Source organism: Oreochromis niloticus, linkage group LG19, assembly GCF_001858045.2.
Source record: "Oreochromis niloticus isolate F11D_XX linkage group LG19, O_niloticus_UMD_NMBU, whole genome shotgun sequence".
Taxonomy (NCBI): domain Eukaryota; kingdom Metazoa; phylum Chordata; class Actinopteri; order Cichliformes; family Cichlidae; genus Oreochromis; species Oreochromis niloticus.
This window is the reverse complement of record NC_031983.2, coordinates 21,947,168-21,969,305: the sequence shown is the minus strand read 5'-3', so window position 1 is coordinate 21,969,305 and position 22,138 is coordinate 21,947,168. Positions and strand designations below refer to the sequence as shown.

The 22,138-nt window shown below is 39.0% G+C and overlaps 2 protein-coding genes across 4 annotated transcripts; both read left to right on the top strand.

The window, feature by feature from the left end:
- The first annotated feature begins 3,146 nt into the window (after positions 1-3,146).
- rbm25a (RNA binding motif protein 25a) lies at positions 3,147-13,487 on the top strand. 2 transcript variants are annotated; one of them, XM_005477451.3, is made up of 18 exons: positions 3,147-3,338; positions 3,607-3,730; positions 4,136-4,185; positions 4,418-4,588; positions 5,030-5,087; positions 5,449-5,609; positions 5,866-6,060; positions 6,188-6,268; positions 9,353-9,621; positions 10,187-10,298; positions 10,424-10,513; positions 10,632-10,705; positions 10,807-10,957; positions 11,168-11,570; positions 11,682-11,986; positions 12,081-12,179; positions 12,282-12,329; positions 12,977-13,487. In XM_005477451.3, exons 2-18 carry the CDS (start codon positions 3,625-3,627, stop codon positions 13,067-13,069), a joined length of 2,466 nt encoding a protein of 821 aa, XP_005477508.1. In that variant the 5' UTR covers positions 3,147-3,338; positions 3,607-3,624; the 3' UTR covers positions 13,070-13,487. The 2 variants fall into 2 exon arrangements, with proteins under 2 accessions (XP_005477508.1, XP_003445523.1); XM_003445475.3 differs by having other exon boundaries at positions 6,185-6,268.
- A 1,163-nt stretch (positions 13,488-14,650) lies between these two features.
- slc39a9 (solute carrier family 39 member 9) lies at positions 14,651-22,119 on the top strand. Of its 2 annotated transcripts, none has more exons than XM_003445426.5 (7): positions 14,651-15,223; positions 15,347-15,455; positions 16,680-16,883; positions 17,288-17,356; positions 17,746-17,831; positions 19,035-19,169; positions 19,412-22,119. In XM_003445426.5, exons 1-7 carry the CDS (start codon positions 15,128-15,130, stop codon positions 19,643-19,645), a joined length of 933 nt encoding a protein of 310 aa, XP_003445474.1. In that variant the 5' UTR covers positions 14,651-15,127; the 3' UTR covers positions 19,646-22,119. The 2 variants fall into 2 exon arrangements, with proteins under 2 accessions (XP_003445474.1, XP_005477506.1); XM_005477449.4 differs by having other exon boundaries at positions 14,654-15,223; positions 16,677-16,883.
- Positions 22,120-22,138: the final 19 nt, after the last annotated feature.

Here is a 22,138-nt window from a genome sequence, read left to right as displayed (position 1 = left end):
TCCTAACCCACTGAGCGGTTCTAGGCGAGTTTTTCTTCTGACGTCATTAGGCCACCTCACATGCATGACTGTGGCATGACGCAGTGAACAAAAATAAACATACTGTACTACGAAACAGAGGTTAATATTAAGGTAAGTTCGGGATTAACCCTGTGGTGTCTGTGAACCTGAGCAGGTTCACATGCTTTAGGATCATAGGATCAAGTGATTTTCTATTTTCGACAAATGATCAGGGAAACGCGATAAAATTAGACGCTAGTAAAAATTTATTAGTCCCTTTTACTTTCCGCACACAGATGTCTGAGGGGGACTTCCAAGGCAATTCTCTGGAAACTTGACTGGGAAGTAGGCGGGGATTTCATTCTTGCTCATCTCTAATGCTGTGAACAGCAGGAATTTCATTCTTGCTCATCTCTAATGCTGTGAACCTGTGAACCTGCTGTGAACCTGCTCAAGGCAATTCTCTGGAAACTTGACTGGGAAGTAGGCGGAAGTAGACACCCAGACTAGAGCTGGGGTAATATAAACTAAACTGTCATTTAATAAAATACTCGATTATGAACCATTAGATTCTCTTGTTGTAATATCGCTGTCTGTTATCTCGAATAGATGGACAGCTTTCTTAATGGGTTTTAAACAAGCTTAATTTTATTATTACGGTAGCTCCTTTCAGGTCTTGTTGACCAAAGCGCATTCATATAGTAGTTTGATGCTACTGTACTGTACAGGGATGTTCATCTGGGGCAGCTTTGTTGCTTTCATTTTGTATTACGTGTGTAACCTCTTCATGTTTTTCTAAAACTCTTTATTCTTCCTTTGTAAATCAGCTGTTCAGCTGCGGGTACAGTAATCAGTGTGAATGGGCCCCTTCTCCTTTTTATCACTTTTTAAAAATGGGACCAAATAAAGTATCTGTGTATAATCTTCTTCTATTGCACTTACTGGTCTTGCACGTCTGATTAGATGTAAACTGTATTTATACGTGTGTAATGACAATAAAGTTGAATCCTAATCCTAAATATTTTTCTTATCCTCAGTAAAACGTAAAATTGAAAGTGGAAATAAAAAAAGTTCAATGCCTCTCTGTCATTGCACAAACAAACTAAAAGGAACTTTCTCGTGATCAAGATGAACACTTGGGTGGCACCGAAACATGTTTGTTTTCCCTCAGCAAATAGTCTACAGTCACGATTTTGCTCTTGAAAGGAGATAAAGGAAACGAAAGGGAAAGTACTGTTGATATCACATGGAGACATGCTGTTTCATGTCAGTCATGCCACTGTGATTCTCCTCTTATCATCTTCCTAGTGTCTGGTTAGGCTGACCACTTATCCTGATGTCAGGGTAAGTGAATCTAGATAACAAAGATAGACTGGTCCTCGTAAAACAGGGTCCTGTAGTTGCAAATTTACGAAAGTAAAACTTTAGCGCCACCAAGCGTCTAAAAGTAGAGATACAGAAGTTATATTGATTTTTTTTAGCCCTCAGTAAGGCTTGCCAGGGAAAACCTTTGATTGTATTGTATTTCACCTGATGTAGCTTAAACGTGTTCTGGGTTCTATTTGGACAATCACTGGACAAACCCAAGCTGGCACTTGAAAATTCTTTGTACTTTGAGTACTGTGCCAAAGTCTAGTTTCTTCATATTTTACTAGGAAAATGAGAAGTAAGTAAAGCAATGACTGTATCAGACCATTAGGAACAAATGCTAGGTGGGCCCTTGCCGACTTATTTTCATGGGCAGGCTTTTTCCTTCTTCTGTGTCTTCTGTACAGGAGCCTGTTGTTGTCAGCAGCACTTGTGAGTTCCTGTACTCTTTATCTGTTGGACTTGTTGTTCTTGTATACAAAACTAAAGCTTAGAAACTCAGACAGGGCATCCTAAAAGCACACATTCATGATGTGTCCACTCATAAAAGAAATAAATGCTTTTTAAAAAAGATAATTTTGAATAAAATAAAATAAAAATTCCATGGTTACTTGCTTTTTCAGTTGAGAGGTGTTTGGGAGAGACTACAACCCTTAGCAGTGCAGGGGAGAAAAAGGCAGGTGAAATATCTACGACTACATTCTACCAATGATAATATTTGGTTGTAATAAGAGATATAATTGGATGATACAAAGAGTGTAACAATTTATTGAAAAATGTGCAAGCATGGGAATACAACATATATGTTAAAAAAAAGAGAGTTTGTACAATTCTAATGTGCTTCCGTGTTTGTGGGGTTGTATGACCACCTTTATTCTTAAACACAGGCTGAACATTCTCAGGTAAGATTCCTTGTAATTTCTTTAGGTTGCCTTCAGGAATAGTTCTCCAGGTTTCTTGAAAGACATTCAAAGCTCTTCTTTAGATGTCGGCTACTTTTGTTCTGTTCTCTATCAAAATGATCCCATGCGGCTTCCACTTCCATTCCACTGAGATAATTTCTGATGAGGCTTCAGTGAACAGTGGATGGATCAACTGAAGGGCTTGATGCATCTCTCAGGTCCTGTATCTGCTCTTTGCGGGAATTATGTATCTGTTTCATTTGCTCTAGATAGATTTTCTGCAAAACATGCAGAGATATGCCAAGTTTTCAGCCAATATTTTTTTTTGTAAATCATTGTTGTTTAAGCTTGTCAAACTGTGTTATGTTTGGGATTTCTTTCTTTTTTATTTATTAAAAATGACAATAAAATCTGCCTCCTTAGAAGCAAAATACATAGGAATGAAGGATGGCTCAAGGCTTTTGCACTGTATATAACTAGACACATAGTGTATGGTAATTTGCAACAAATTATAAATGTTATTCTGATTGTATCAGTTTACATTTTCAGTAAGTAACAATGTAATCCACATTTCTCATAGAAAATATTTACAAAGTGTAACACTACAAAAATAAAATAAATGTGTATATTTAATTTGTTCTATACGCTAATGGCTCTAATTCTACGATCAACCCCTTTTTATATTTCAGAACTCTTTGTCATATTTTTTCCCTCTCTATTTTTTTCCACATTGAAGGCAAAGTTCAGATAACTGTTCTCCATATTTTTTAGCACATTTGTAAAGTCCCGTTATTTTTTATTTAGGACACGTGGGTGTGTTTCCTGCCTGCCAGACTAAAAACAGGGCAACAAAGAAAATGTGTGACTGATATGTTTTCCCATGATTCATTTCGGAAAAGAATCGGTCCCAGCTATTTGTATCCGTAGTGGTTCTCGTTGCTTACCGATGAAAATTACAACGCTAATCATTAGCGTTCAGCTTTTCTTTTAGTTGACTTTAACTGGGCTTTATTTGGACAATTAACTCCGTAATTAGGCTCCGGTTTTATTTTACTCTTGGTGTACCAGGTAGGTAAATCCGTGCTTGACCGCTGCAGCTAATATTTAGCAGCAAGGCCACAGAGTAGCGTTAGCCAGTCTCAGCTAATTTAGCTAGTTAATGTGGCTGATTTTACGTTGAGCAGATATCCTATCTGTTCAGTTGGTCATACTAACGATCATTTTGTCTATCCGTGTGAAAAATACTACTGTCATGATCTTAACAAAAGCCCGAGGACATAAAGAAATGTTCCTCTGATGTTTTGCTAATTTGCTAAATATCTTTTTCCCTCTGTAGGTTTCTGGAGTCTTCAGGATGTCGTATCCTCCTCCGATAAACCGCCAGCAGATTGGTATCCCACAGTTACCACCCAGGATCCCCCCTCCACAGTATGCAGGCTTTGCTCCTGCAGTCCCACCAGGTATTGAAAAGTTGTGGGCTTTTAAACTTGCTCTGTAGCCTTTTTAAGGAACACACTGTGAAGTGGCAGCTATGTTGCATTCAAGGAAAAGCAGCAGGGTGATCTAAATCTACAACCACATAATGTGGATGAAGCATCGATTGACAGTAGAATATCTTTGAAAATGAGTACACATAGATAACAGTTGAGAATTAAGATACCTGAAGGCCCAATAAACTGACATAACTTAAGACCCCAGAGAGAGAGAGGGGAATGTTACAGGAAAATTCCCTCAACATTTACTATTCAGAAAATTAAATGTTAAAATTGCAAAACACTTTTTTATTATTGGCATGGAGTTACGCATGTTATCTGTTGGTTTTTGGCTTAACACCTGAGTGTGCTGTATTTCGTTTCTGTTTTCAGGGACTCCTATGATACCGGTTCATATGGGTGTAGTGACTCCCACACCCACAGTGAGTTTGAAACATGAGCATTCTGGATAACCTACTATTAAAAACACAATGCTTGCACATATTAACAATAATGCCTGGTGGAATTCTTTTTTTTTTTCCTTACATTGTCAAAGAATAAAACCCCTATGCTTGTCATTGTTTGCTTGTTGTATTTGCATTTTTTTTTTTTTGGTTTTCTTTGGTGTTTCTCTGAATATGAGTGACATTTGCATACCTCAAATTTATTTTGCAGGTGCTCGTTCCAACCACAGTTGCTGTAGCACAGAAGCCGATGACTCCGAAGAAAGAGCCTGGCACGATCAGAGCCAAGGATACGGAGGACGGTGGCGGTCCCACCACCACTGTGTTTGTGGGGAACATTTCTGAAAAGGCATCTGACATGTTGGTCAGGCAGCTTCTGGCTGTAAGTTTACTGTTACTGAACTGGAATAATCCTGTTAATGTACATTAGTGATCTTTTCATGTGAAACAATTATCAATTTGGTGTAAAATCAGTCTACAGCTAGACAAATCTTTATTTTTTTATGAGAGCACTTTAAATATTTAGAGATTGCAGTCATAATAATTAAAAGATGACAATGGTTCAGGAGTTTCAGGTGACAGACATTTATTCTTGTTTTAGTCAAATGCAAATCTGCAACGTATAATAAAAGTAAAAGGGAGTGAGGTTTTCATTATATTTGATCATTATTTGAGTCTCTCAAATAGCCAATTGCCAGGAAGTATTGTTACAGGGATACAACAATAGTGTTTTATATGTGATCATTTACTTGTTAATTCTTGTTATTATCTGGACTCCTAAACAAAAAAATAAATCCTTCTTTTCTGTTCTCTTTGAATATAGAAATGTGGTATTGTTCTAAGCTGGAAAAGGGTCCAGGGTGCCTCTGGGAAACTTCAAGGTAACAGCACAAAAACAAAAGTACATTTTAAACCTTTTTTGTTGTTTGCATGGAATGGTGCACCGGGATGACACTCCTAGAATTTTAAATCCTGCTAAACATACTTACCCTCTTATTTATCATGCTTAAAGACCTATTTTCATATGTTAATTTTATGTATGTGGTTTTTGGTCATTTCTCTGGTAAAGTCAGTCAATCAGTGATTTGGAGAATTAGGACATTTGAAGTTGAATGTCAGATTCTTGTTTTTCCCCATATATTTACTCCATTTTTTCTAACAAAAAAAAAGTTATAAAATATCTTTGTGGCTGAATTTGAAAACCTTGTGAACTAACTTTGTTTTCATCTTAACTCCTGCAAGCTTTTGGTTTCTGTGAGTATAAGGAGCCTGAATCCACACTGCGAGCCCTCAGACTCCTGCATGAGTTGCTCTTGGGTGATAAGAAGCTGTTGGTGAAGGTCGATGCCAAGACTAAGGCTCAGCTAGATGAGTGGAAAGCCAAGAAGAGGAGTGCAAATGGGGTATGCTGCTCATCTGTCTTTTATTTTGACTGTTCCTTTTCTTTTGGAAGCTACATTTAGACGTCACCACAGTGGCTCATCTGCCTCCATCTCATCGTATTCCTAGCATCCTCCTCTTTCACACCAGCCCACTCCATTTCCTCTTTTATTAAATCCACAAACCTCTTCTGAGGTCTTCCTCTTTTATTCCTTGCAACTTAGCAAGCTGGCAGCCTTACCTCTCTTGTTTCCAAATCTTTCTTGATCTAATCAACAGGGAGTCGGTGGCAGCGGGAAAAACGGGGATGAAGACGAGGAGGAGGTTCTTGATGAAGAAACCCTGCGCAGAGACCAGGCTGTGAAGGGGGCAATAGATGTCCTCATCCGAGAGTATGCAAGTGAGCTTAATGCTCCCTCACAGGATCCTGACAGTCAGCCTCGCATCAAGAAGCGGAAAGAGAAGAAAGAGGAGGTAGTCTTTGCATGATGCACGCAGGGAGGAGAAGGGGCTGGAGCATGGCTCTAGCTGTTGTATTTGTAATTTTTTTTGGAGTGCTTAGTGTGTTTGTTTCCTTTCTGTCTTCACTTTGTGTAAGGAGGATATCAATGCCATGGAGATGGAGGATGACAAGAGAGACTTGATTTCCAGAGAGATCAGTAAATTCCGGGACACACACAAGGTAATGTATCAGACTGCTCTTGTTACTGTGTAATTTAGGTTTTGAAGAAGAAATCCTCCACATTTGTTAGTAGAAATTCCTCTAACGCAAAACGGATCTGCAGTTTAAGACTATTCTGTTTCTGTCAAACAAAGTCTTTTGGTAGTCAGTAAGTTCTTAGAGTAGCTAGTGGAATTCAAACGGTACAGAACATAGTTGATGTTGATTTATGATCCATTAATACTTCAGCCACCGATTGATTACTTTATACTACGTGTCAGTATTTCCAAACTGGCCATGAGTTGTCACTGTTCACAGTACTGATTGAGACTAAAATATTTCGCTCTTCACAAGCTAAATTCATCACACAGAGTGCATGGACACAATGTGAAATTCCAACCAAAGCTAATCTATTGATTAAACCCCACCAATATGGTAGAGTTCATTTGGTGACTAGAGCAAGATGAATCTCAGAATCTCAGCTTTGGAAAAAGTTGCGAGGATAGGATGTAAGTATGATCTTTTATTTCTTCTCTACTCATTTTGGGCGCTCCCTCCTGGAGGGTTTGCAGAGGGGCAGCTGGCTCTCAGTCGACTTACACTAAGGTTGTCAAAAAAAGAGTGATGCTGGACAAATTCCTAGCAGGTTGTGATTACAGTGAGTCATGTTTAAGAAGGTCGGGCAGCTCAGTGAACCTCTGCATGTCCTCATATGATAAATAGCGTGTTTGAAAAACACACAGAGCCTGAAAGAGCCTAACCACTGCAGCAGTTTGAACTGCAGCCTGTAGTATTACTGAAGCAGGGAGCGCCCCTTCACAGCACTCTGCGGTCTGAAGACTTGCAAGGTAAGTAATTGCTTTGCTGTTTCTGTTTTGTTTTTGTTTTTTTTAACCCATAGAAATTTATGCCACAATGAGACAATGCATCAGTAAAGTATGCAAACATAAATAAGGAGGAATAAGCTGCAGGGATATTTTAGTATGAATACCATTTAACTGTTTTCTTTGCCGCTTTTTAAAACAAGGTTCTCTTATAAGTAGTATGCTATTTTTAAAAGAAGTTATAGGCTACTAACAAAACCCCAAAAGTTGTGACTTTGTGTACTGGAACTGAGGACAGTAGATGTTATATGCTAAAAAACTGCCATCAACAAAGAGGAACAAGCCTCACACCACATCAAACACACAGTATGTTGGGAACCTGCTCATGGCAATGTTTTAAGATTGTTTTCCAACTAGTATGTTTCAAACTCAGTACTAACTAGTTTAATACAGGAGGTAAGTTGTAGGTTAGGGAAAAACTGTTTCAAAACAAATAATGTGTATTTGTCAAAGCCCTCCCTTCAGAGCGAAGGTAGGCGTGCTAAAATGGTGTGCAGACTTTACAGACTTTAGCAGACTTTATTTAAATTACAGTTTTGTAGTTTCCTCCTCTGTGGTCCTTTTTTGCTTTTTGTTTTTTTTAGTTAATAGCTGTCAGACCCACATTTAACATGTGGTAGTTTATGTTGTTAACCAGTCCAGATCCACAAAGCTACCAGCGGGAACATTTTTTAAATCAGCCACAGGTCTGTTTGAACTGTGGGTCTGACTCTGAAGGGTTTATTTTTTAAATTTTTTTTATTGGGTTGGTGAGACCAGACAGACACCACAACCTGGCGGTAAGACTGCTTCACTAATTTCTTTGTGGCAAAATGAAATGCAGTATCTGATTTGCATTGACTTTAAAAACAAACTGATGTGGATGTTTTTTTTTTTTGTTTTTTTTATGTGGATGAGTTGTAATAAGATGAAACTGCTTCACAGGAATCGTTTGGACTTCTTTTTTTTTTCCTGATTATATTGACTTTGCTCTTGACCTGCTTTTCCTTCCACATGTAGCCTGTAGGATGTGTAGGGGCAGAGAAGTGCTGAAACCCTAGTTCATCATCTGTAAGTTTTGCACCAGTAGCTCCAGAACAGACTGTGGAACATATTTAAATGTTACCTAGTGAGAATGTAGACAAACGGGTCATACTTTGTTTACTGAGATTGTCAATGGACGGCTGTGAGAACCAGTGAGCTGTGATTGCCTTTACGGCTAAATAAAATGGTGTTCAAATTATTATTGAGTTGCTTGGCTTCATACTGAAGTCCCACACTGCTCTAGGGGATCACTTACACTGCAGTCAGGCATTGCTTTATGCTTCTCAGATGACCATGTTGAAAACACGTGGGGGCCGATTATGTAATTTACTTAGTTGCGCCATTTGCCGTGTTAAGCTTAGGCTTGTTTTAATCCACTTGGCACCTATAGGTAAAACCAGTGCATTATATAGTGGAGATCTCAAGTTTATAGTTAGATCTTCATGACCTTAAGTTAAAAAAGGTTTAAAGCTGGCTTCAGTTTGTTGTTGTTTTTTTTTTTTTTTTTTTTACTTAACATGAGCCATATGGAAAAACACCATTTCTAGTGAAATCCTATGCATTTAAGGTCAAATCTGTCCCTTATCTGCAGTCACGAGTGCACTTTGAATTGGAAAACATCCAGATGCTGGTTTGACCAGTACTTATTTGCCTTTCGATATCAGATAATAATCCCAGATCACCATAGAGCCCATCGTAACAGCAAAGGTTGAGTTGGCCTGTTATATATTCTGTACAAATGTGATAAAGAAGGGAGGTCAAATACTGGAGCCACAACAAGAAATAATCTCTTTGCACAGGTAAAGAAGACTATAAGTGTTTACAATAACACTGGAAATATTTCTTTGGTGAAACCCCTCATATAAACTGTGACATCCCCAGTTTGTTAGGTATTTCAAGAATATACTGTCATTTATGGTTTTATATAAGTGTGTCCTGAAATGAGCAGTATATACATTAAAGCTGCTCAAGCTGCGGACCACTCTTCCTGGAGGAAACCACTTCCTGACTTGGAGCAGCCAACCTCTCCCCAAACAATGAGTCATGGTAGAACGTGAGCATTTCTGAAACAGGGAGTGTAAACCATTTTTTGCCGATAACTTGTTTACATTTATGTAATTTAGTATGATGATCTTTTTTTCATCTTTTGCATCTTGTAATGCAGTTTCCTTTTCTCTTCCCATGTGGGCTCCTGCAGAAATTGGAGGAGGAAAAAGGCAAAAAAGAAAAGGAACGCCTGGAGCTGGAGAGAGAAAGGAGGGAGAGAGACAAAGAGCGGGAGCGGGAGAGGGAGCGCCGCGATCGCGAGAAAGAGAAGGAAAGGGAGAGAGAGAGGGACAAGGAGCGGGAAAGAGACCGGGATCGTGACCGTGAGCGAGAGAGGGATCGTGAACGTGAGAGGACGAAGGAGCGGGAGCGGGAGAGGGAGAGGAGTCGAGATGTCAGTGAAGCTCGCAGCAGATCGAGGTCGGTTCTAATGCAAGATGGTTTGTTCTGGCTCACACACAAACGGTTGTGACTCATCTAAAGGGCCGTCTCTTAATTCTAACTGTTTGGACTTTGAGAAATCAAAAGGTTGTTGGTCCCAGCTGTTTCTTACAATAGACTTCAAGATCCACTCATAAGTTTCTCCACATGAGTTTTGGCTTATCAATGCATGTGGCATAACATAATTTATTATCCATGATGTAAAGATGTGCTAGATATGAAATCTTGTTCCCCACTTCAGAGCTTAGTAAGATTTTTTTTTTTTTAAGCTACAATGAAAGACTCATTTAGTAGCTGTAAATGAAACCAAGGAGGTTTGTTGGAAGCTGTTTAGGAACTTTTGATTTTTGGGGGGTGTTGTGTTCAGTTGATCATTTGTAGAAAATATCCATATTACAAAATAACTCTAATGAAAGCACTGTAGTGAAATGTATTCAGCAGTTGGCACTGGCTATGGGCAAATACCCTTGAAATGATTGCATTTTAACTTAATTTGATATAAAGCTGAACTTCGCAGATCAGTAACCCATTATTATTTTAACAGAGAGAGGTCTAGAGACGATAAAAAACGAGACCGGGAAGAAGATGAGGAGGACATGTATGAGCGGCGGAGACTTGAGAGGAGGCTTAGAGATAAGGAAGCAGCTTATCAAGAAGTATGTTTATCATCTCTCCCATTTTGATCTGATGAAATGTACATTAAAATAACTGCATATAAGCAAATTACTGTTAATGTTTGACAGATTACTAATTGGAATTTCTTTTCTGTGCCTTCTTAAAGCGCCTGAAAAACTGGGAGGTCCGAGAGAGGAAGAAGGCTCGTGACTATAGCAAAGATGCTGAGCGAGAAGAAGAGAGGCGTCGTGAAATGGTACACAGAATGCATGCCACGTTGCATAAAACTACTTTTAGACTGTTTATTATTTCAGATATGTGAAAACGGACGGCTTGATTTACTGTTTACTGTTTCATTTTGTGCATAAAACCAGATGAAAGAAGCCAAAAGGCTCAAAGAGTTCCTTGAAGACTATGATGATGACAGGGACGACCCAAAATACTACAGGTGATTATGTTAATTAGCATTTTGAAATGTTTTAATGCTTTTAATGCCTTTTGTCATTACTTAACGTTAATGCTAATCTTTTTTTTTTTTTTTTTTTTTAGGGGCAGCGCATTGCAGAAGCGCCTTCGTGACCGAGAAAAGGAGATCGAGTTGGATGAACGCGACCGGAAGAGGGAGAAGGAGGAGCTGGAGGAAATTAGACAAAGACTTCTCGCTGAGGGTCACCCTGACCCTGATGCTGAATTACAGAGAGTAAATCCACCTGGAACTTTCCCTAACCTCTGACAAAGACATTTGATAGACACAGATATTTTCAGTTTGTTTTGCAGAATTACTGCTGAATTCCCCATTTTCTCTTTTCACTTGTTCTGTAATGATTTTTGTACATTTAATAATAATATGCCAGTCCACCAGTAAACAACAATATCCTGAGGTTGCTTAATATGTTACATATTTGTGTAGATGGAGGAGGAAGCAGAGCGCAGACGACAGCCACCTCTGAAACTTGAACCTGAGGAGGATGTGAACCAGGAGAAAACTCACAAGGAGCGGGAGAAGAGGGGATCCGGAAGGCCTGTGGAGCCGGAGCCTCAAGTTCCCCTGCAGCATTCAGATGACGATGTGGAAGAGGCAGATGAAGATGATTACCGCGATGGCGAGGACTCACAAGAAGCCAAGCCGCAACTCAAACCCGCCATGCGACCAATCACCACTGCTCCCTCTGTGTCCTCTGCCAGTGGAAATGTTACTCCAAACACCCCCGGAAATGAGTCTCTCTGTGGCATCATCATTCCAGGCGAGAACACTCCAGAGGTCCAACCTCCAGAGGAACACCGGCCCAAGATTGGCCTCAGCCTCAAGCTAGGTGAGTACAGCAACGAAGCAAAACACACATACAGATCTGTTTGTTTAATGCCACTGCTTTTTCCCAGAGTAAATAGTCTTTCCTGATGATTTTTTTTTTTTCCTCCTACAGGTGCCACCAACAGTCCGAGTCAGCTCAGCGCAGGAAAGCGAAAGAAATTAGCAACTGTGGACAGTGTTTTCAACAAGTTTGACGAAGAGGAGGCAGATGAGCAGCCTCGCAAAAGGAAACTGGTTCCACTGGACTATGGTGATGATGAAAAGAGTCTGGGGCTTGATGGAGCAGAAATTTCAGGGGCCAAAGGCAGCATTAACACAGAGGAGAAACGGAAACACATAAAAAGCCTTATAGAGAAGATCCCCACTGCCAGGCCAGAGCTCTTCTCCTATCCTTTGGACTGGGCAATGGTTGATTCGGTAAAAGGCTCGGCATATTTTGAAATTGCACTTATTTCCATAGCTTGAATATTTTAGTTATTGGTTATGTTTGGTTTTGATTTGCTTTCCATAGACTCTGATGGATCGCCGCATTAGACCGTGGATTAATAAGAAGATTATAGAGTACATTGGAGAGGAGGAAGCTACGTTGGTTGATTTTGTCTGCTCCAAGGTCAGTAATTATCCTTTGAAGTTTATCTGTATCTTTAAGCTTGTGGTGTTGAAATGCTGGGCTTGTTGCTCACTCTAGTTAATATTTTTCTCTTCTGATCAGGTAATGGCGCATAGCACTCCTCAGGGTATTCTTGATGATGTTGCTATGGTAAGTTGAACTTTGCCTGGATCCTAAGTCTTTAAACATCTTACATATGTAATCCATCTTCTGGGAGAGGTTTAATTGTTTGAGGTTCTTTGTAAAATCCTCTCCAGACTTATGATAAATAACAGAATACATCTCCACAAGAATTGCTAAAAATATTTATTGTTAAACTAGTTCTTGTTAATTTACCCTTATGCAAAAATACAGAAGCTGTCATTTTTCTTTCAAAGTAGAGGAGTTTAAAATATAATGCCATTTTCTCTGAATCTGCATGTTACCTTTTTTATATCTGTTGGTTGACTTAGCATGGCTAACAAAAGCAGAGAGTAAGTTAAGTTGACAGTATTTACCTTTTTAAACTCAGAACCAGTAGCACTAGTTTTTCAACCAGAGTGCTTAAGTTCAGTTCATAAATACTAGAATGTCACTCACCAAAACTGAAACCCAGTTGAACGGTCCTTGAATGGTCTGTACCACACATTGTCGATTAAGTGGATGACTAACCAAAAAAAGGAAAAACTGTCAGTTTAGAACCAGACTGGTCTGTTTTAAAATGGTTGGTGACAGTCACATTGTATACATATGCTGACTCATTGAATACATTCAGCTTTGAAATATATAGTATGTTTAACTGACCTGTTTGTCTTTAGGTTCTTGATGAAGAAGCAGAAGTCTTCATAGTAAAAATGTGGAGGTTACTGATATATGAAACGGAAGCAAAGAAGATTGGACTGGTCAAATAAGTAAACACGCCTCTCTGACTGACTTCCTGAGCTTTCAGTTCTACTGTCTGCAGTTTTCCGGTCCAGCAGACTGTGAACATGCCCACACGGCACTCCATTCCATCGGCAATGAGCTGCTGCCTTGTGTGTGTGTGTGTGTGTGTGTGTGTGTGTGTGTGTGTGTGTGTGAGACTGTGAGTGAGAAAGTCAAAATTGTGAACTGAAAGGGTTTGGAAACAAATGTGCTGCATGAAAAAAAACTTTGGTTGTAATTCTTTTATTTGTTAATGCCGTTCAGGAGGAATTTCATCCATCTGTTCTACAATGTGTTGGACACATTCTGCTTTAATTTAGTGGTGTTGTTTGGAGGCACTACTCCATTGTGTGAACTAATAAACATGCTTTTTAAAAAAAACAAAAACAAAAAAAACAAACAAAATATCTGTTTTTGTTGAATGTTGATAATTATTAGTAGTTATTTTTGAATTATGACATTCTTTTCAAACACCAAAAACTTAATTGGGGTCACTTCCATATACAGATGTGATCACTGTGGTAAATGTATGTACCTGGTTTACTCCTTCTGACCTTCTCTATTCTTCTCAATCACTTTTCTCAAAGGAAACATCTACAGTGCTCTTTGTTGGCATTAAGCCATACTTATATTTGCTGGTCATCACCTTGTTTTACTTTATTTTGGTGCAAATAGGTTATCTGTTATTATCATCATATTATGTAGACAAACCACATGATAGGGTTCCCAGAGAGGAACTGTGATATTGCATGAGGAAGACTGGAGTGGCAGAGAAGTACCTGATGGTGGTGTAGGACATGTATGAGAAAGGGTGAGCGTTAGTGAGGTGTCACATCAGGGATCAGCATTGAGCCCTGTCCTTTTTGCGATAGTGATAGGCAGGTGAAAAAATTAGGTCAAGCAGCAGTGTCTGTGGACTGTGATGTTTTCAGATTATGTTCCCTATCCTCCCTACTCTGTAGTATAAAGCAGGAAGCAGGTGGAAGTGAGTTTGGAGAGAAGAGCATGTAAAGTCAGAAGTAAGGGACTGTCAATGAGAAGGAGATGGTTACAAAGTTAGAGAGGCAAGGCGCAGTTAGTTTGGACATGTACAGAGGGGGGATAATAGGTATACTGGAAAAACAATGATGAATATGGAGTAACCCAGCAGGAGAAGAGCAAGACCACAGAGGAGTCGAGGATGCAGTGAAGAAGGACATGCAGACGGACTGATGTGATAGAGGAGGATGGATAGAGGATTATGTACATTAAGTAAATTAAATAATTAACTTAATGTATATATTAAGTATACATTAAGTGAATAAAATAAAAATAATCTGAAAATTTTACATTGAAAATCTGAAAAGGTATTAACAATTTTCTTCCAGTGTATAATTTATTTATAGTCATATTTTACGTTTAGTGTATTATTTACAAAAAATAAATAAATACATACATTTTTAAAAATCGCACAAAAATAAAAGCTGCAAATTCTCTTGCAGAATCTACTGTCGGTGTTTAGTTTTGTTTTTTCCTATGTTTATGACTTCTTGTCACATTACTTCCTTCTCTTTTCCAGCGAGTCTCACGGATACGTGGCAGGTCGCCTGAACTCTGACCCGGAAGCACTTTGATCGGCTCCAAACAAGAAGATGTTCCATTAGCCGGTGTGTTGACGCTAACCGAATCGGGAAGTTGCAATATTATTCTGACAACTGGACTTGACAGAAAATATGCGTAGTATCAGTTGTTTGCACTGGACCGTTACCGTTTCCGGGTTCCTTTTTCATTAATATCGAAAGGCATATAAATACTGACGCTAGTTAGCTTAGCTTTGACTGCGTTACCGAGGCCAGAGAGACACACTGACCAGTTATAACGTGGATGTTTGGCACCAGACCGGGCTGGTACCGAAAGTGGGTCGTGACGTGTATTGAATTAAACAGCAAAAAACTAATGTTGTTGAACTTTACCGTAACGAGTAAAAGTCCGTGCTAAAAGCGGAGTGGAGTTTGGATTTGATGGTATAGCTTAGCAGTACGTTAGCCGAAGAGAAAAGTGCAGTCATGGACGATTTTAGCTCGATCAGCCTGCTGTCCCTTGCGATGCTGGTGGGATGTTATGTGGCCGGGACGATACCTTTAGCGGTTAACTTCTCAGAGGTAGGTTTGTGACATACGTATGCATGTAGCTAACTTTAGCTACCAAGCTATCATGAAATGGACTCAACTTTCAAACAATAAGGAGGTATTGTGCTTAAGGTCTGGGTCTCTGACTTTGTTTAGGAGAAGCTGAAGCTGATCACTGTGCTGGGAGCAGGGCTGCTCTGTGGGACTGCACTTGCCGTGATCATCCCTGAAGGGGTCCACGCACTTTACGAAGAAATCCTTGAAGGTAGGGTTCCACAGGTGGAGGTGGAAGGTTTGCTCAGATCATGAATGGACAGACAAGAATTAACTACTGTATCAATAACTGTAAGACAATGAAATAGTCATGATTTTTTACGGGCTGCAATATCTTTGGATTTTGCACGTTTGACGATAAGCTTATTATTTATTTATTATTTAATTTAGTCTGACTCAGAAAACGAGTAATAATGCCCTTCACAATCAGCCGGGATGTGCTACAGCTCTCAGAAATACTTGTTCCTTAAGCCTATGAGCAATACATGGATGAGTTGCAAAGCTCAGGGCATACACTGTCTTATTGGTTTACAATACACTGTACACTAATGTACAGTGTGTTTCAGAGGCTGCCCTGGTGAAATAGTCAAATAAACTTAAATAAGTGATAAACGTCTATCCTAATCCAATAGTAGATTGATTAAAGTAGTTAACTGGTTGATTATCGAGAAAGGACACAAAGTTTTCCCTGTATGTTATTTTGCTGCTTTTCTCTTTGATGTGTAATGCAAATGTAATCTTTCTTGTGGAAATGGGCTGGTAGTCAGACAAAACAATTTGTTAAAATACTTTCAAAAGTAATCAAAATTTCAAATGAGAAGCAAATTGTCTTCTTTTCAGTTCTCGGTACATACATTAAGTACAAATAAGAGTTAAAAACACACACACACACACACACACACACACACACTTTCAATCAAATGCACTGGTGTCCAGATTTGTCCATCGGGTATCCCCCCCACCCCATCCCCGTTAATCATTCTACTGAAAGTACTAGGTAATTATAACTTTAAGCTGTGCATCTTTACTGAGTGTCTGTTTTTTCCTCATTTCCTGTCAGCTTCTTATTTTATGCACTTTAGATTTTAGATTTTGCATTATAAAATAGTCTTTAGACGTTTATGAAAGCTTCAGATTCCTTCATGCTTGCAACAGGTTTAAACTGAAATATACCAGAGGAAAATTAAGTAGAGAGCATGTAGACCAATGGTATAGGTACATGTGCTTGTGTAGATTGTAACAGTATGAATTTTATTTAAACAGAGGAAAGTAAAGTACAACATTCTGAAATCAGTTTCTGACTTACTGTCATTTGCATATCAGCAGTATTTGTGATGGTCTCTGGAATTTTCATTTTAAATCTCTTTGTTTCTGATGCATTAAGGTATTTGTGTCTTTAACAGTCCATTTTTCTGCTGATTTTCTCATTCAGCAGGTGGACACCACAGTCACGGCCAATCTGCAGTTGCAGAAGCGTCGGAGGGAAAGGGTGAAGCAGAGGTAGCTCTTAGTGCTAGTGGGAAACATGAGCACAATCAAGAGCAGCTCCATGCCTACATTGGAGTGTCCCTGGTTCTAGGCTTTGTCTTTATGCTACTGGTGGACCAGATAGGCAGTTCTCATGTTCACAACACTGAAGGTAAGCATTCAAATAGCCTTAGCCAGAGTTGGTTAGGGAAAAGATGCAAAAGCAGTTTTGTCATTAGTCTCATCTCGTGTTATTGTCCTTTAAAAATAAAATTGAACTAAACCCAAAACACATCCAAATGGCTCAACTGCCGATTCTGTTTTCTCAGATGCACCCACACTCTGCACTGAACAATTTTAGAGCTCTTTATTTGAGCTGATAATACTCTTCAAAGTCTGCCAACGTTATGGTGCTATTTAGCTCTCAGTGTGGAGATAGTGGTCCATCAAAATCACTAATTTCTTCACCCTTTATTGTTTCCTTGCCACAAACTGTCTGAGTTGTGTATGTGTGTTTGTGTTTGTTCATTTATTTATTTATGTTTGTTTGTTTGTTTGTTTGTTTGTTTGGTTTAGATCCAGAGGCAGCAAGAGTTGCTTCCTCCAAAATCACCACCACCCTGGGGCTTGTGGTCCATGCTGCAGGTAAGTCTGGTTTTATATCTTCTGATAATGCTACTGTACACAAAATAAATATTAAATAATATTTAATATTAAATTATATTATATCAATTAATTATATTAATATTTAATAATAGATATTAAATATTTATTTACATTTGGTGGAACTCATGAAAAAGGTGTAATTTTATTCTGTACCTGAGTTTGTGTTACTTCAAAATACAATGAATTTAATTAAGCTTTAAATTGTTTTCATTTGGAAAATTTATACATGAAGTTTACTTTTCAGTTCAAACAGTAATAGTTTCTTTTTATTACAGTAGTTTAATCCAGATTTTATTGCTGTTTTAATGACGAATCATTGCTTTTAAAAGTGTTCCAGTAGTTATTGTACCTTTCTTTTTTGGCTGCAGCTGATGGTGTTGCATTGGGTGCTGCTGCTTCAACCTCTCAGACCAGCGTTCAGCTCATTGTCTTTGTAGCTATCATGCTGCATAAGGTAAATATACATCATATATAATAAAGTCAGTGGTTGATTTTTTTTGTTTGTTTGTGTGTATACGTATACAGGCATCTTAAAAATAAAGTTTGCACAGGCCTGTGAAAAACTAGCACGCCCAGTGATTCAGTAGCTTGTAGAACTATCTTTAGATGTGATAACTTAAGTAATTATTTTCTGTGTGACTTTATCAGTCTCTCATAGATTTGGAGGATATTTTCCATGTTGAGGTCTGGACTTTGCAACACTTTGGTTCTTTTTTTCAGTCATTCTGTTGCATTTTCCAGTGTCTTCCAAGCTTTAGTTGTCAGACAGATGGCCTTACATTTGACTCTTGAATACTTTGATTTGTTTACCAATGACTGCAAGGTGTCCAGGTCCCGTGGCTCCAAAACAAGCCCAAATCATAACTTCTCCACCGCCATTCTTCATAGTTTGTATGATCTGTGTTTTTTTTCTTGATATGCTGTGTTTGGGTTTTCTCCAAACCAACGTGGCGCTGTGCATTATGGCCAGACATCTCCACTTTAGTCTTGTCTATCTAAAGGACATTGTTCCAGAAGTCTTGTGGGTTGACCGGATCCAGTTTTGGTAACTTAAGCAAGGCTGCCATGTTCTTTTTAAAGAGAAGATTCCTTCTGTTAGCAACCCTTCCATTTTTCTACTAAAGTTTAACATTTAAAATTGTAACTGAGGGCTGTAGAGTCTCAGATGTAGCTCTTGGGTTTTTTGCAATCTATCTGGGCATTGTACAGTCTGACCTTGGGAGGAGTTTGCTGTGATGTCTACGTCTAGGAAGATTGTCTGCTATCTTGAATGTTTTCCTCTTGTAAATAATCACTGTCACTCAAGGATGATGGACTATGTTTGCTTGTTGTTGTATAAAAATGGACCTACAACCCTTCCCAGACAAACAGTTGCTTCTTTAAGATCACTGCTGATTGCTGACAAAACAGCTGCATTTATAGAGGTGCTTACACTTAATGATGATCAATTACTACTCCACCATAAATCCTAAGGAAGCAGTAAGGGTGTCTTTAATTTTTGCAGGCCTGCAAATGAATTACATTTAAGTACAGCTACTGAGTTTATAATGCACAGAGGATTTTTTCAGCATTAATTTGCACATTAATTGGTAAAAGAATTGATTGTTGGTTGCTGCAGTAAATTGCTATATGAACTCTTCTGTTTTGTTGATTGTAGGCGCCAGCAGCATTTGGTCTTGTATCCTTCCTAATGCATGCCGGTCTCGAGAGAAATCGTATCCGCAAACATCTCTTGGTCTTTGCCCTGGCAGCGCCAGTCCTCGCCATGCTCACATTTTTAGGTCTCAGTCAGGTAATTATTATATTTTTGCACTGATCTGTTTTCATTTTGCTAGATGTTTAGTTTTCAGTGTTAACTGTCTGGTACAATACAGTACTTTGAGGATCGAGATATCCAGCTGTCATCTTACTAGTCTGTATTGTGATTTGTAGACTACTGCCCAAATACTACAAAGACATTATTTCATCAACATTGGAGTCACTAGAAAAGGAGAACTTTAAGCTTCACACTGTTCTTGTCTGTTCCCCTCTTAGAGCAGCAAAGAAGCACTGTCAGACGTCAACGCCACAGGTGTCGCCATGCTTTTCTCTGCCGGCACATTTCTCTACGTGGCAACGGTCCACGTTCTGCCTGAGGTGGGGGGCGGCGGTCACAGCCACGCTCCTGCAGGAGGAAACGGAGGAAAGGGACTGAGCAAGGTGGAGGTGGGAGCTCTGGTGCTGGGCTGCCTCATTCCGCTGGTGCTGTCCATCGGTCACCATCATTAGACCCATGCTCAGGATGGATTTAAGATGGGTGTACAGGGGAAAGAAGCTGAAACAAAGACTTCATTCACGGTGGATTCAGATGTCTTATTGCTTGGTGTCTATTAATGGATCTTGTGCAGGGACTTCTTATGACTTGAAAATGAACTCGAAGCAGGGAACGAGTGAAAATCAGAGTTGCTCCAGTGACAACCAGTGCACACGATGATATTTTATCTACTGACACTGACAACAAAGTATAATGCATCTACTGTATGTATGCATTAATTCCACCAGAAATCATTTTTTTCCAAGACGCCAGAGGTGGATCTTTTAGATGAGTTCATTTAGGTCACTGTGGATTTTTCAGTGTTGCGTTATACTGTAGTGCTCGTCCAAGTCAAAAATAGCCCTGATTTCATTAGAGACCTTTTACTAGATGGCAGATGCACAGTGAGATTTAGTCTTGATTAAACTTGTGATATCTCAAAAGCAGTGAAACTCACTTTTTTAAAAATAATTGTATAGAGTGTAGATGAATTAGCAACAATACTGATGGACTGGATCTGATTAAGTGCCATATTAGCAAGCCTGAAACAGATCTCTGATGAGGATGGCCCCAAAACAACACTGGCTTGTACAAGATGTTTTCTTCTTGCCAAAGGAGGTCATGTTTTCACAGTAGATCAGACAGATTAACCAGCAAGATCCTTGTAACAGTGGCTAGTGGCTAGTGAGTTTGTCTAGCAAGTGGAGAGTCTGGCACCGCTAGAAAAATCAGTTGTAACAAACTCTTTCTTTATGCGACACAGTTTCCTTTAAGTCCTGCATAACGACAAACGCAACGAGCCTCCCATCTGAACATCAACTGTAACTTTTCTTTAAAATTTCTTTAGTTTATATTTAAACTTGGGATAAGTCTGTGTTGTAGAGTGTTTTCAGGTGGTGGAGGGATTTGTCTTGCTCGAGGGCATTAATTGGGTAAAACCTTTTTGGGCACAGGAGAACAGACCTGTTAAAGATTGTTTGAGGAGAATTATGACCAACAGTTTCATTTTATTTGGGTTAACTCTCTATTAAGTAATTATACTTATAGCAATAATCACCAAAAAGTGAATTTGAGGCCAGGTCACTTCTTTGCCAGCAGTGCAGCCAAGTCTGAAATGTGTACAGAGGGTTTGTCTTGATCATAAAGGTGCTCATTATGTTATTCACGCACCAAGATCTGAAAGTTAGGGAGTCCCGAATGCTGCTCTGCCTCAGTTACTTCTCTTGTCCAGTACCAATAAAAATGTAAGTAGGCTGATTTTGGATATCTTCTGTATCACTGTGCCTGCTCACAGCAGAGCTCACGTGTTTGTATATGTATGTATACTGTACAAAGCAACTTCTTCCCTCCACAATCATCAGGATTTCTCATGTGAGCTTACTCTTAATTACGGTTTCTTTTTTTTCTATGTTGAACTTTTGGACATCGACAAACTCGTCTTCACAGTACCAACTCAACAAGCTACAGACTGACTTGAGGAGTCTTTGATTTATGTAAAAATTTAAGGCTTTTACACATGACCTGTGAATTAATTCTAACTTGTATGAGAAGAAGCACGCCGTGTTGTTTTAGGCTTTGTTTTTGTTTGTTTTGTTTTTGAGTGACTGTGACAGAAGGTGGGGTGGAATTGCATGCAGACCAGAAGCTGCATGACTGTTTTGTTTTTTCTGGGAAACTGTTTGTGCGTACTAAAGGGAACTGGGAACCGTCCCCCTCCACTGTGATGCTTGACAACTTGGCACACTAGTAGGCAGCCTCAATATTTTCAAATGTCAAACGTTAAAAATATCCTAATGTATCGAGATTACTTCAGCACAATCTTCAGTTACTTATAAGAGCTAAATCCAGCAGATATTTGGCTCTTTTTTTTATTTTTTATCCTCAAGTTAAAAATATTTTTGATCATTTGTGGGGTTAAAAACAAAAAACTGTGGTTCTGCTATTGTAGCTTGATTGAATTTAATTAACATTGCAGTCAAAACAGGGAAAAAAAGCTTTATAATAGACAAATATCCTCTTAAAAGTTGGGAGACTGTAGAGTTGGCTGCAAGATATCTCTTTCTAACTTCTTATTCAGAATGTAGTTTGTTCACACATGATAATGTGTGATAATATTTCAACACGAGGCTTCATCATCTTTTCCTGAACAACCAAAATACTGGGGTTTAATTGGCTGAAGGCACATCCCCTTCAGATTTGAAATGGTCTAAATGCATTTCATGATTAAAGATAAAGGCTCAGATTGGGGCTGACTGGGATCAAGGGGGGGGGTGGGGATATCAGGCTGATTGTTGTATAGTTAATTTCGGTGGAGGTCGGTGTGAATCTGTTTTCTTTTCTTTTCCTATCATTCCTAAAGGAGTCTGCCTTATTTCCATACTTTGATTGTAAAAATCAGTTGTAAAGGAGCGTGTTTTATGATGACTAAATTAAAGTTTTTTTAATTGTTGATGATGTCTGATGATTTA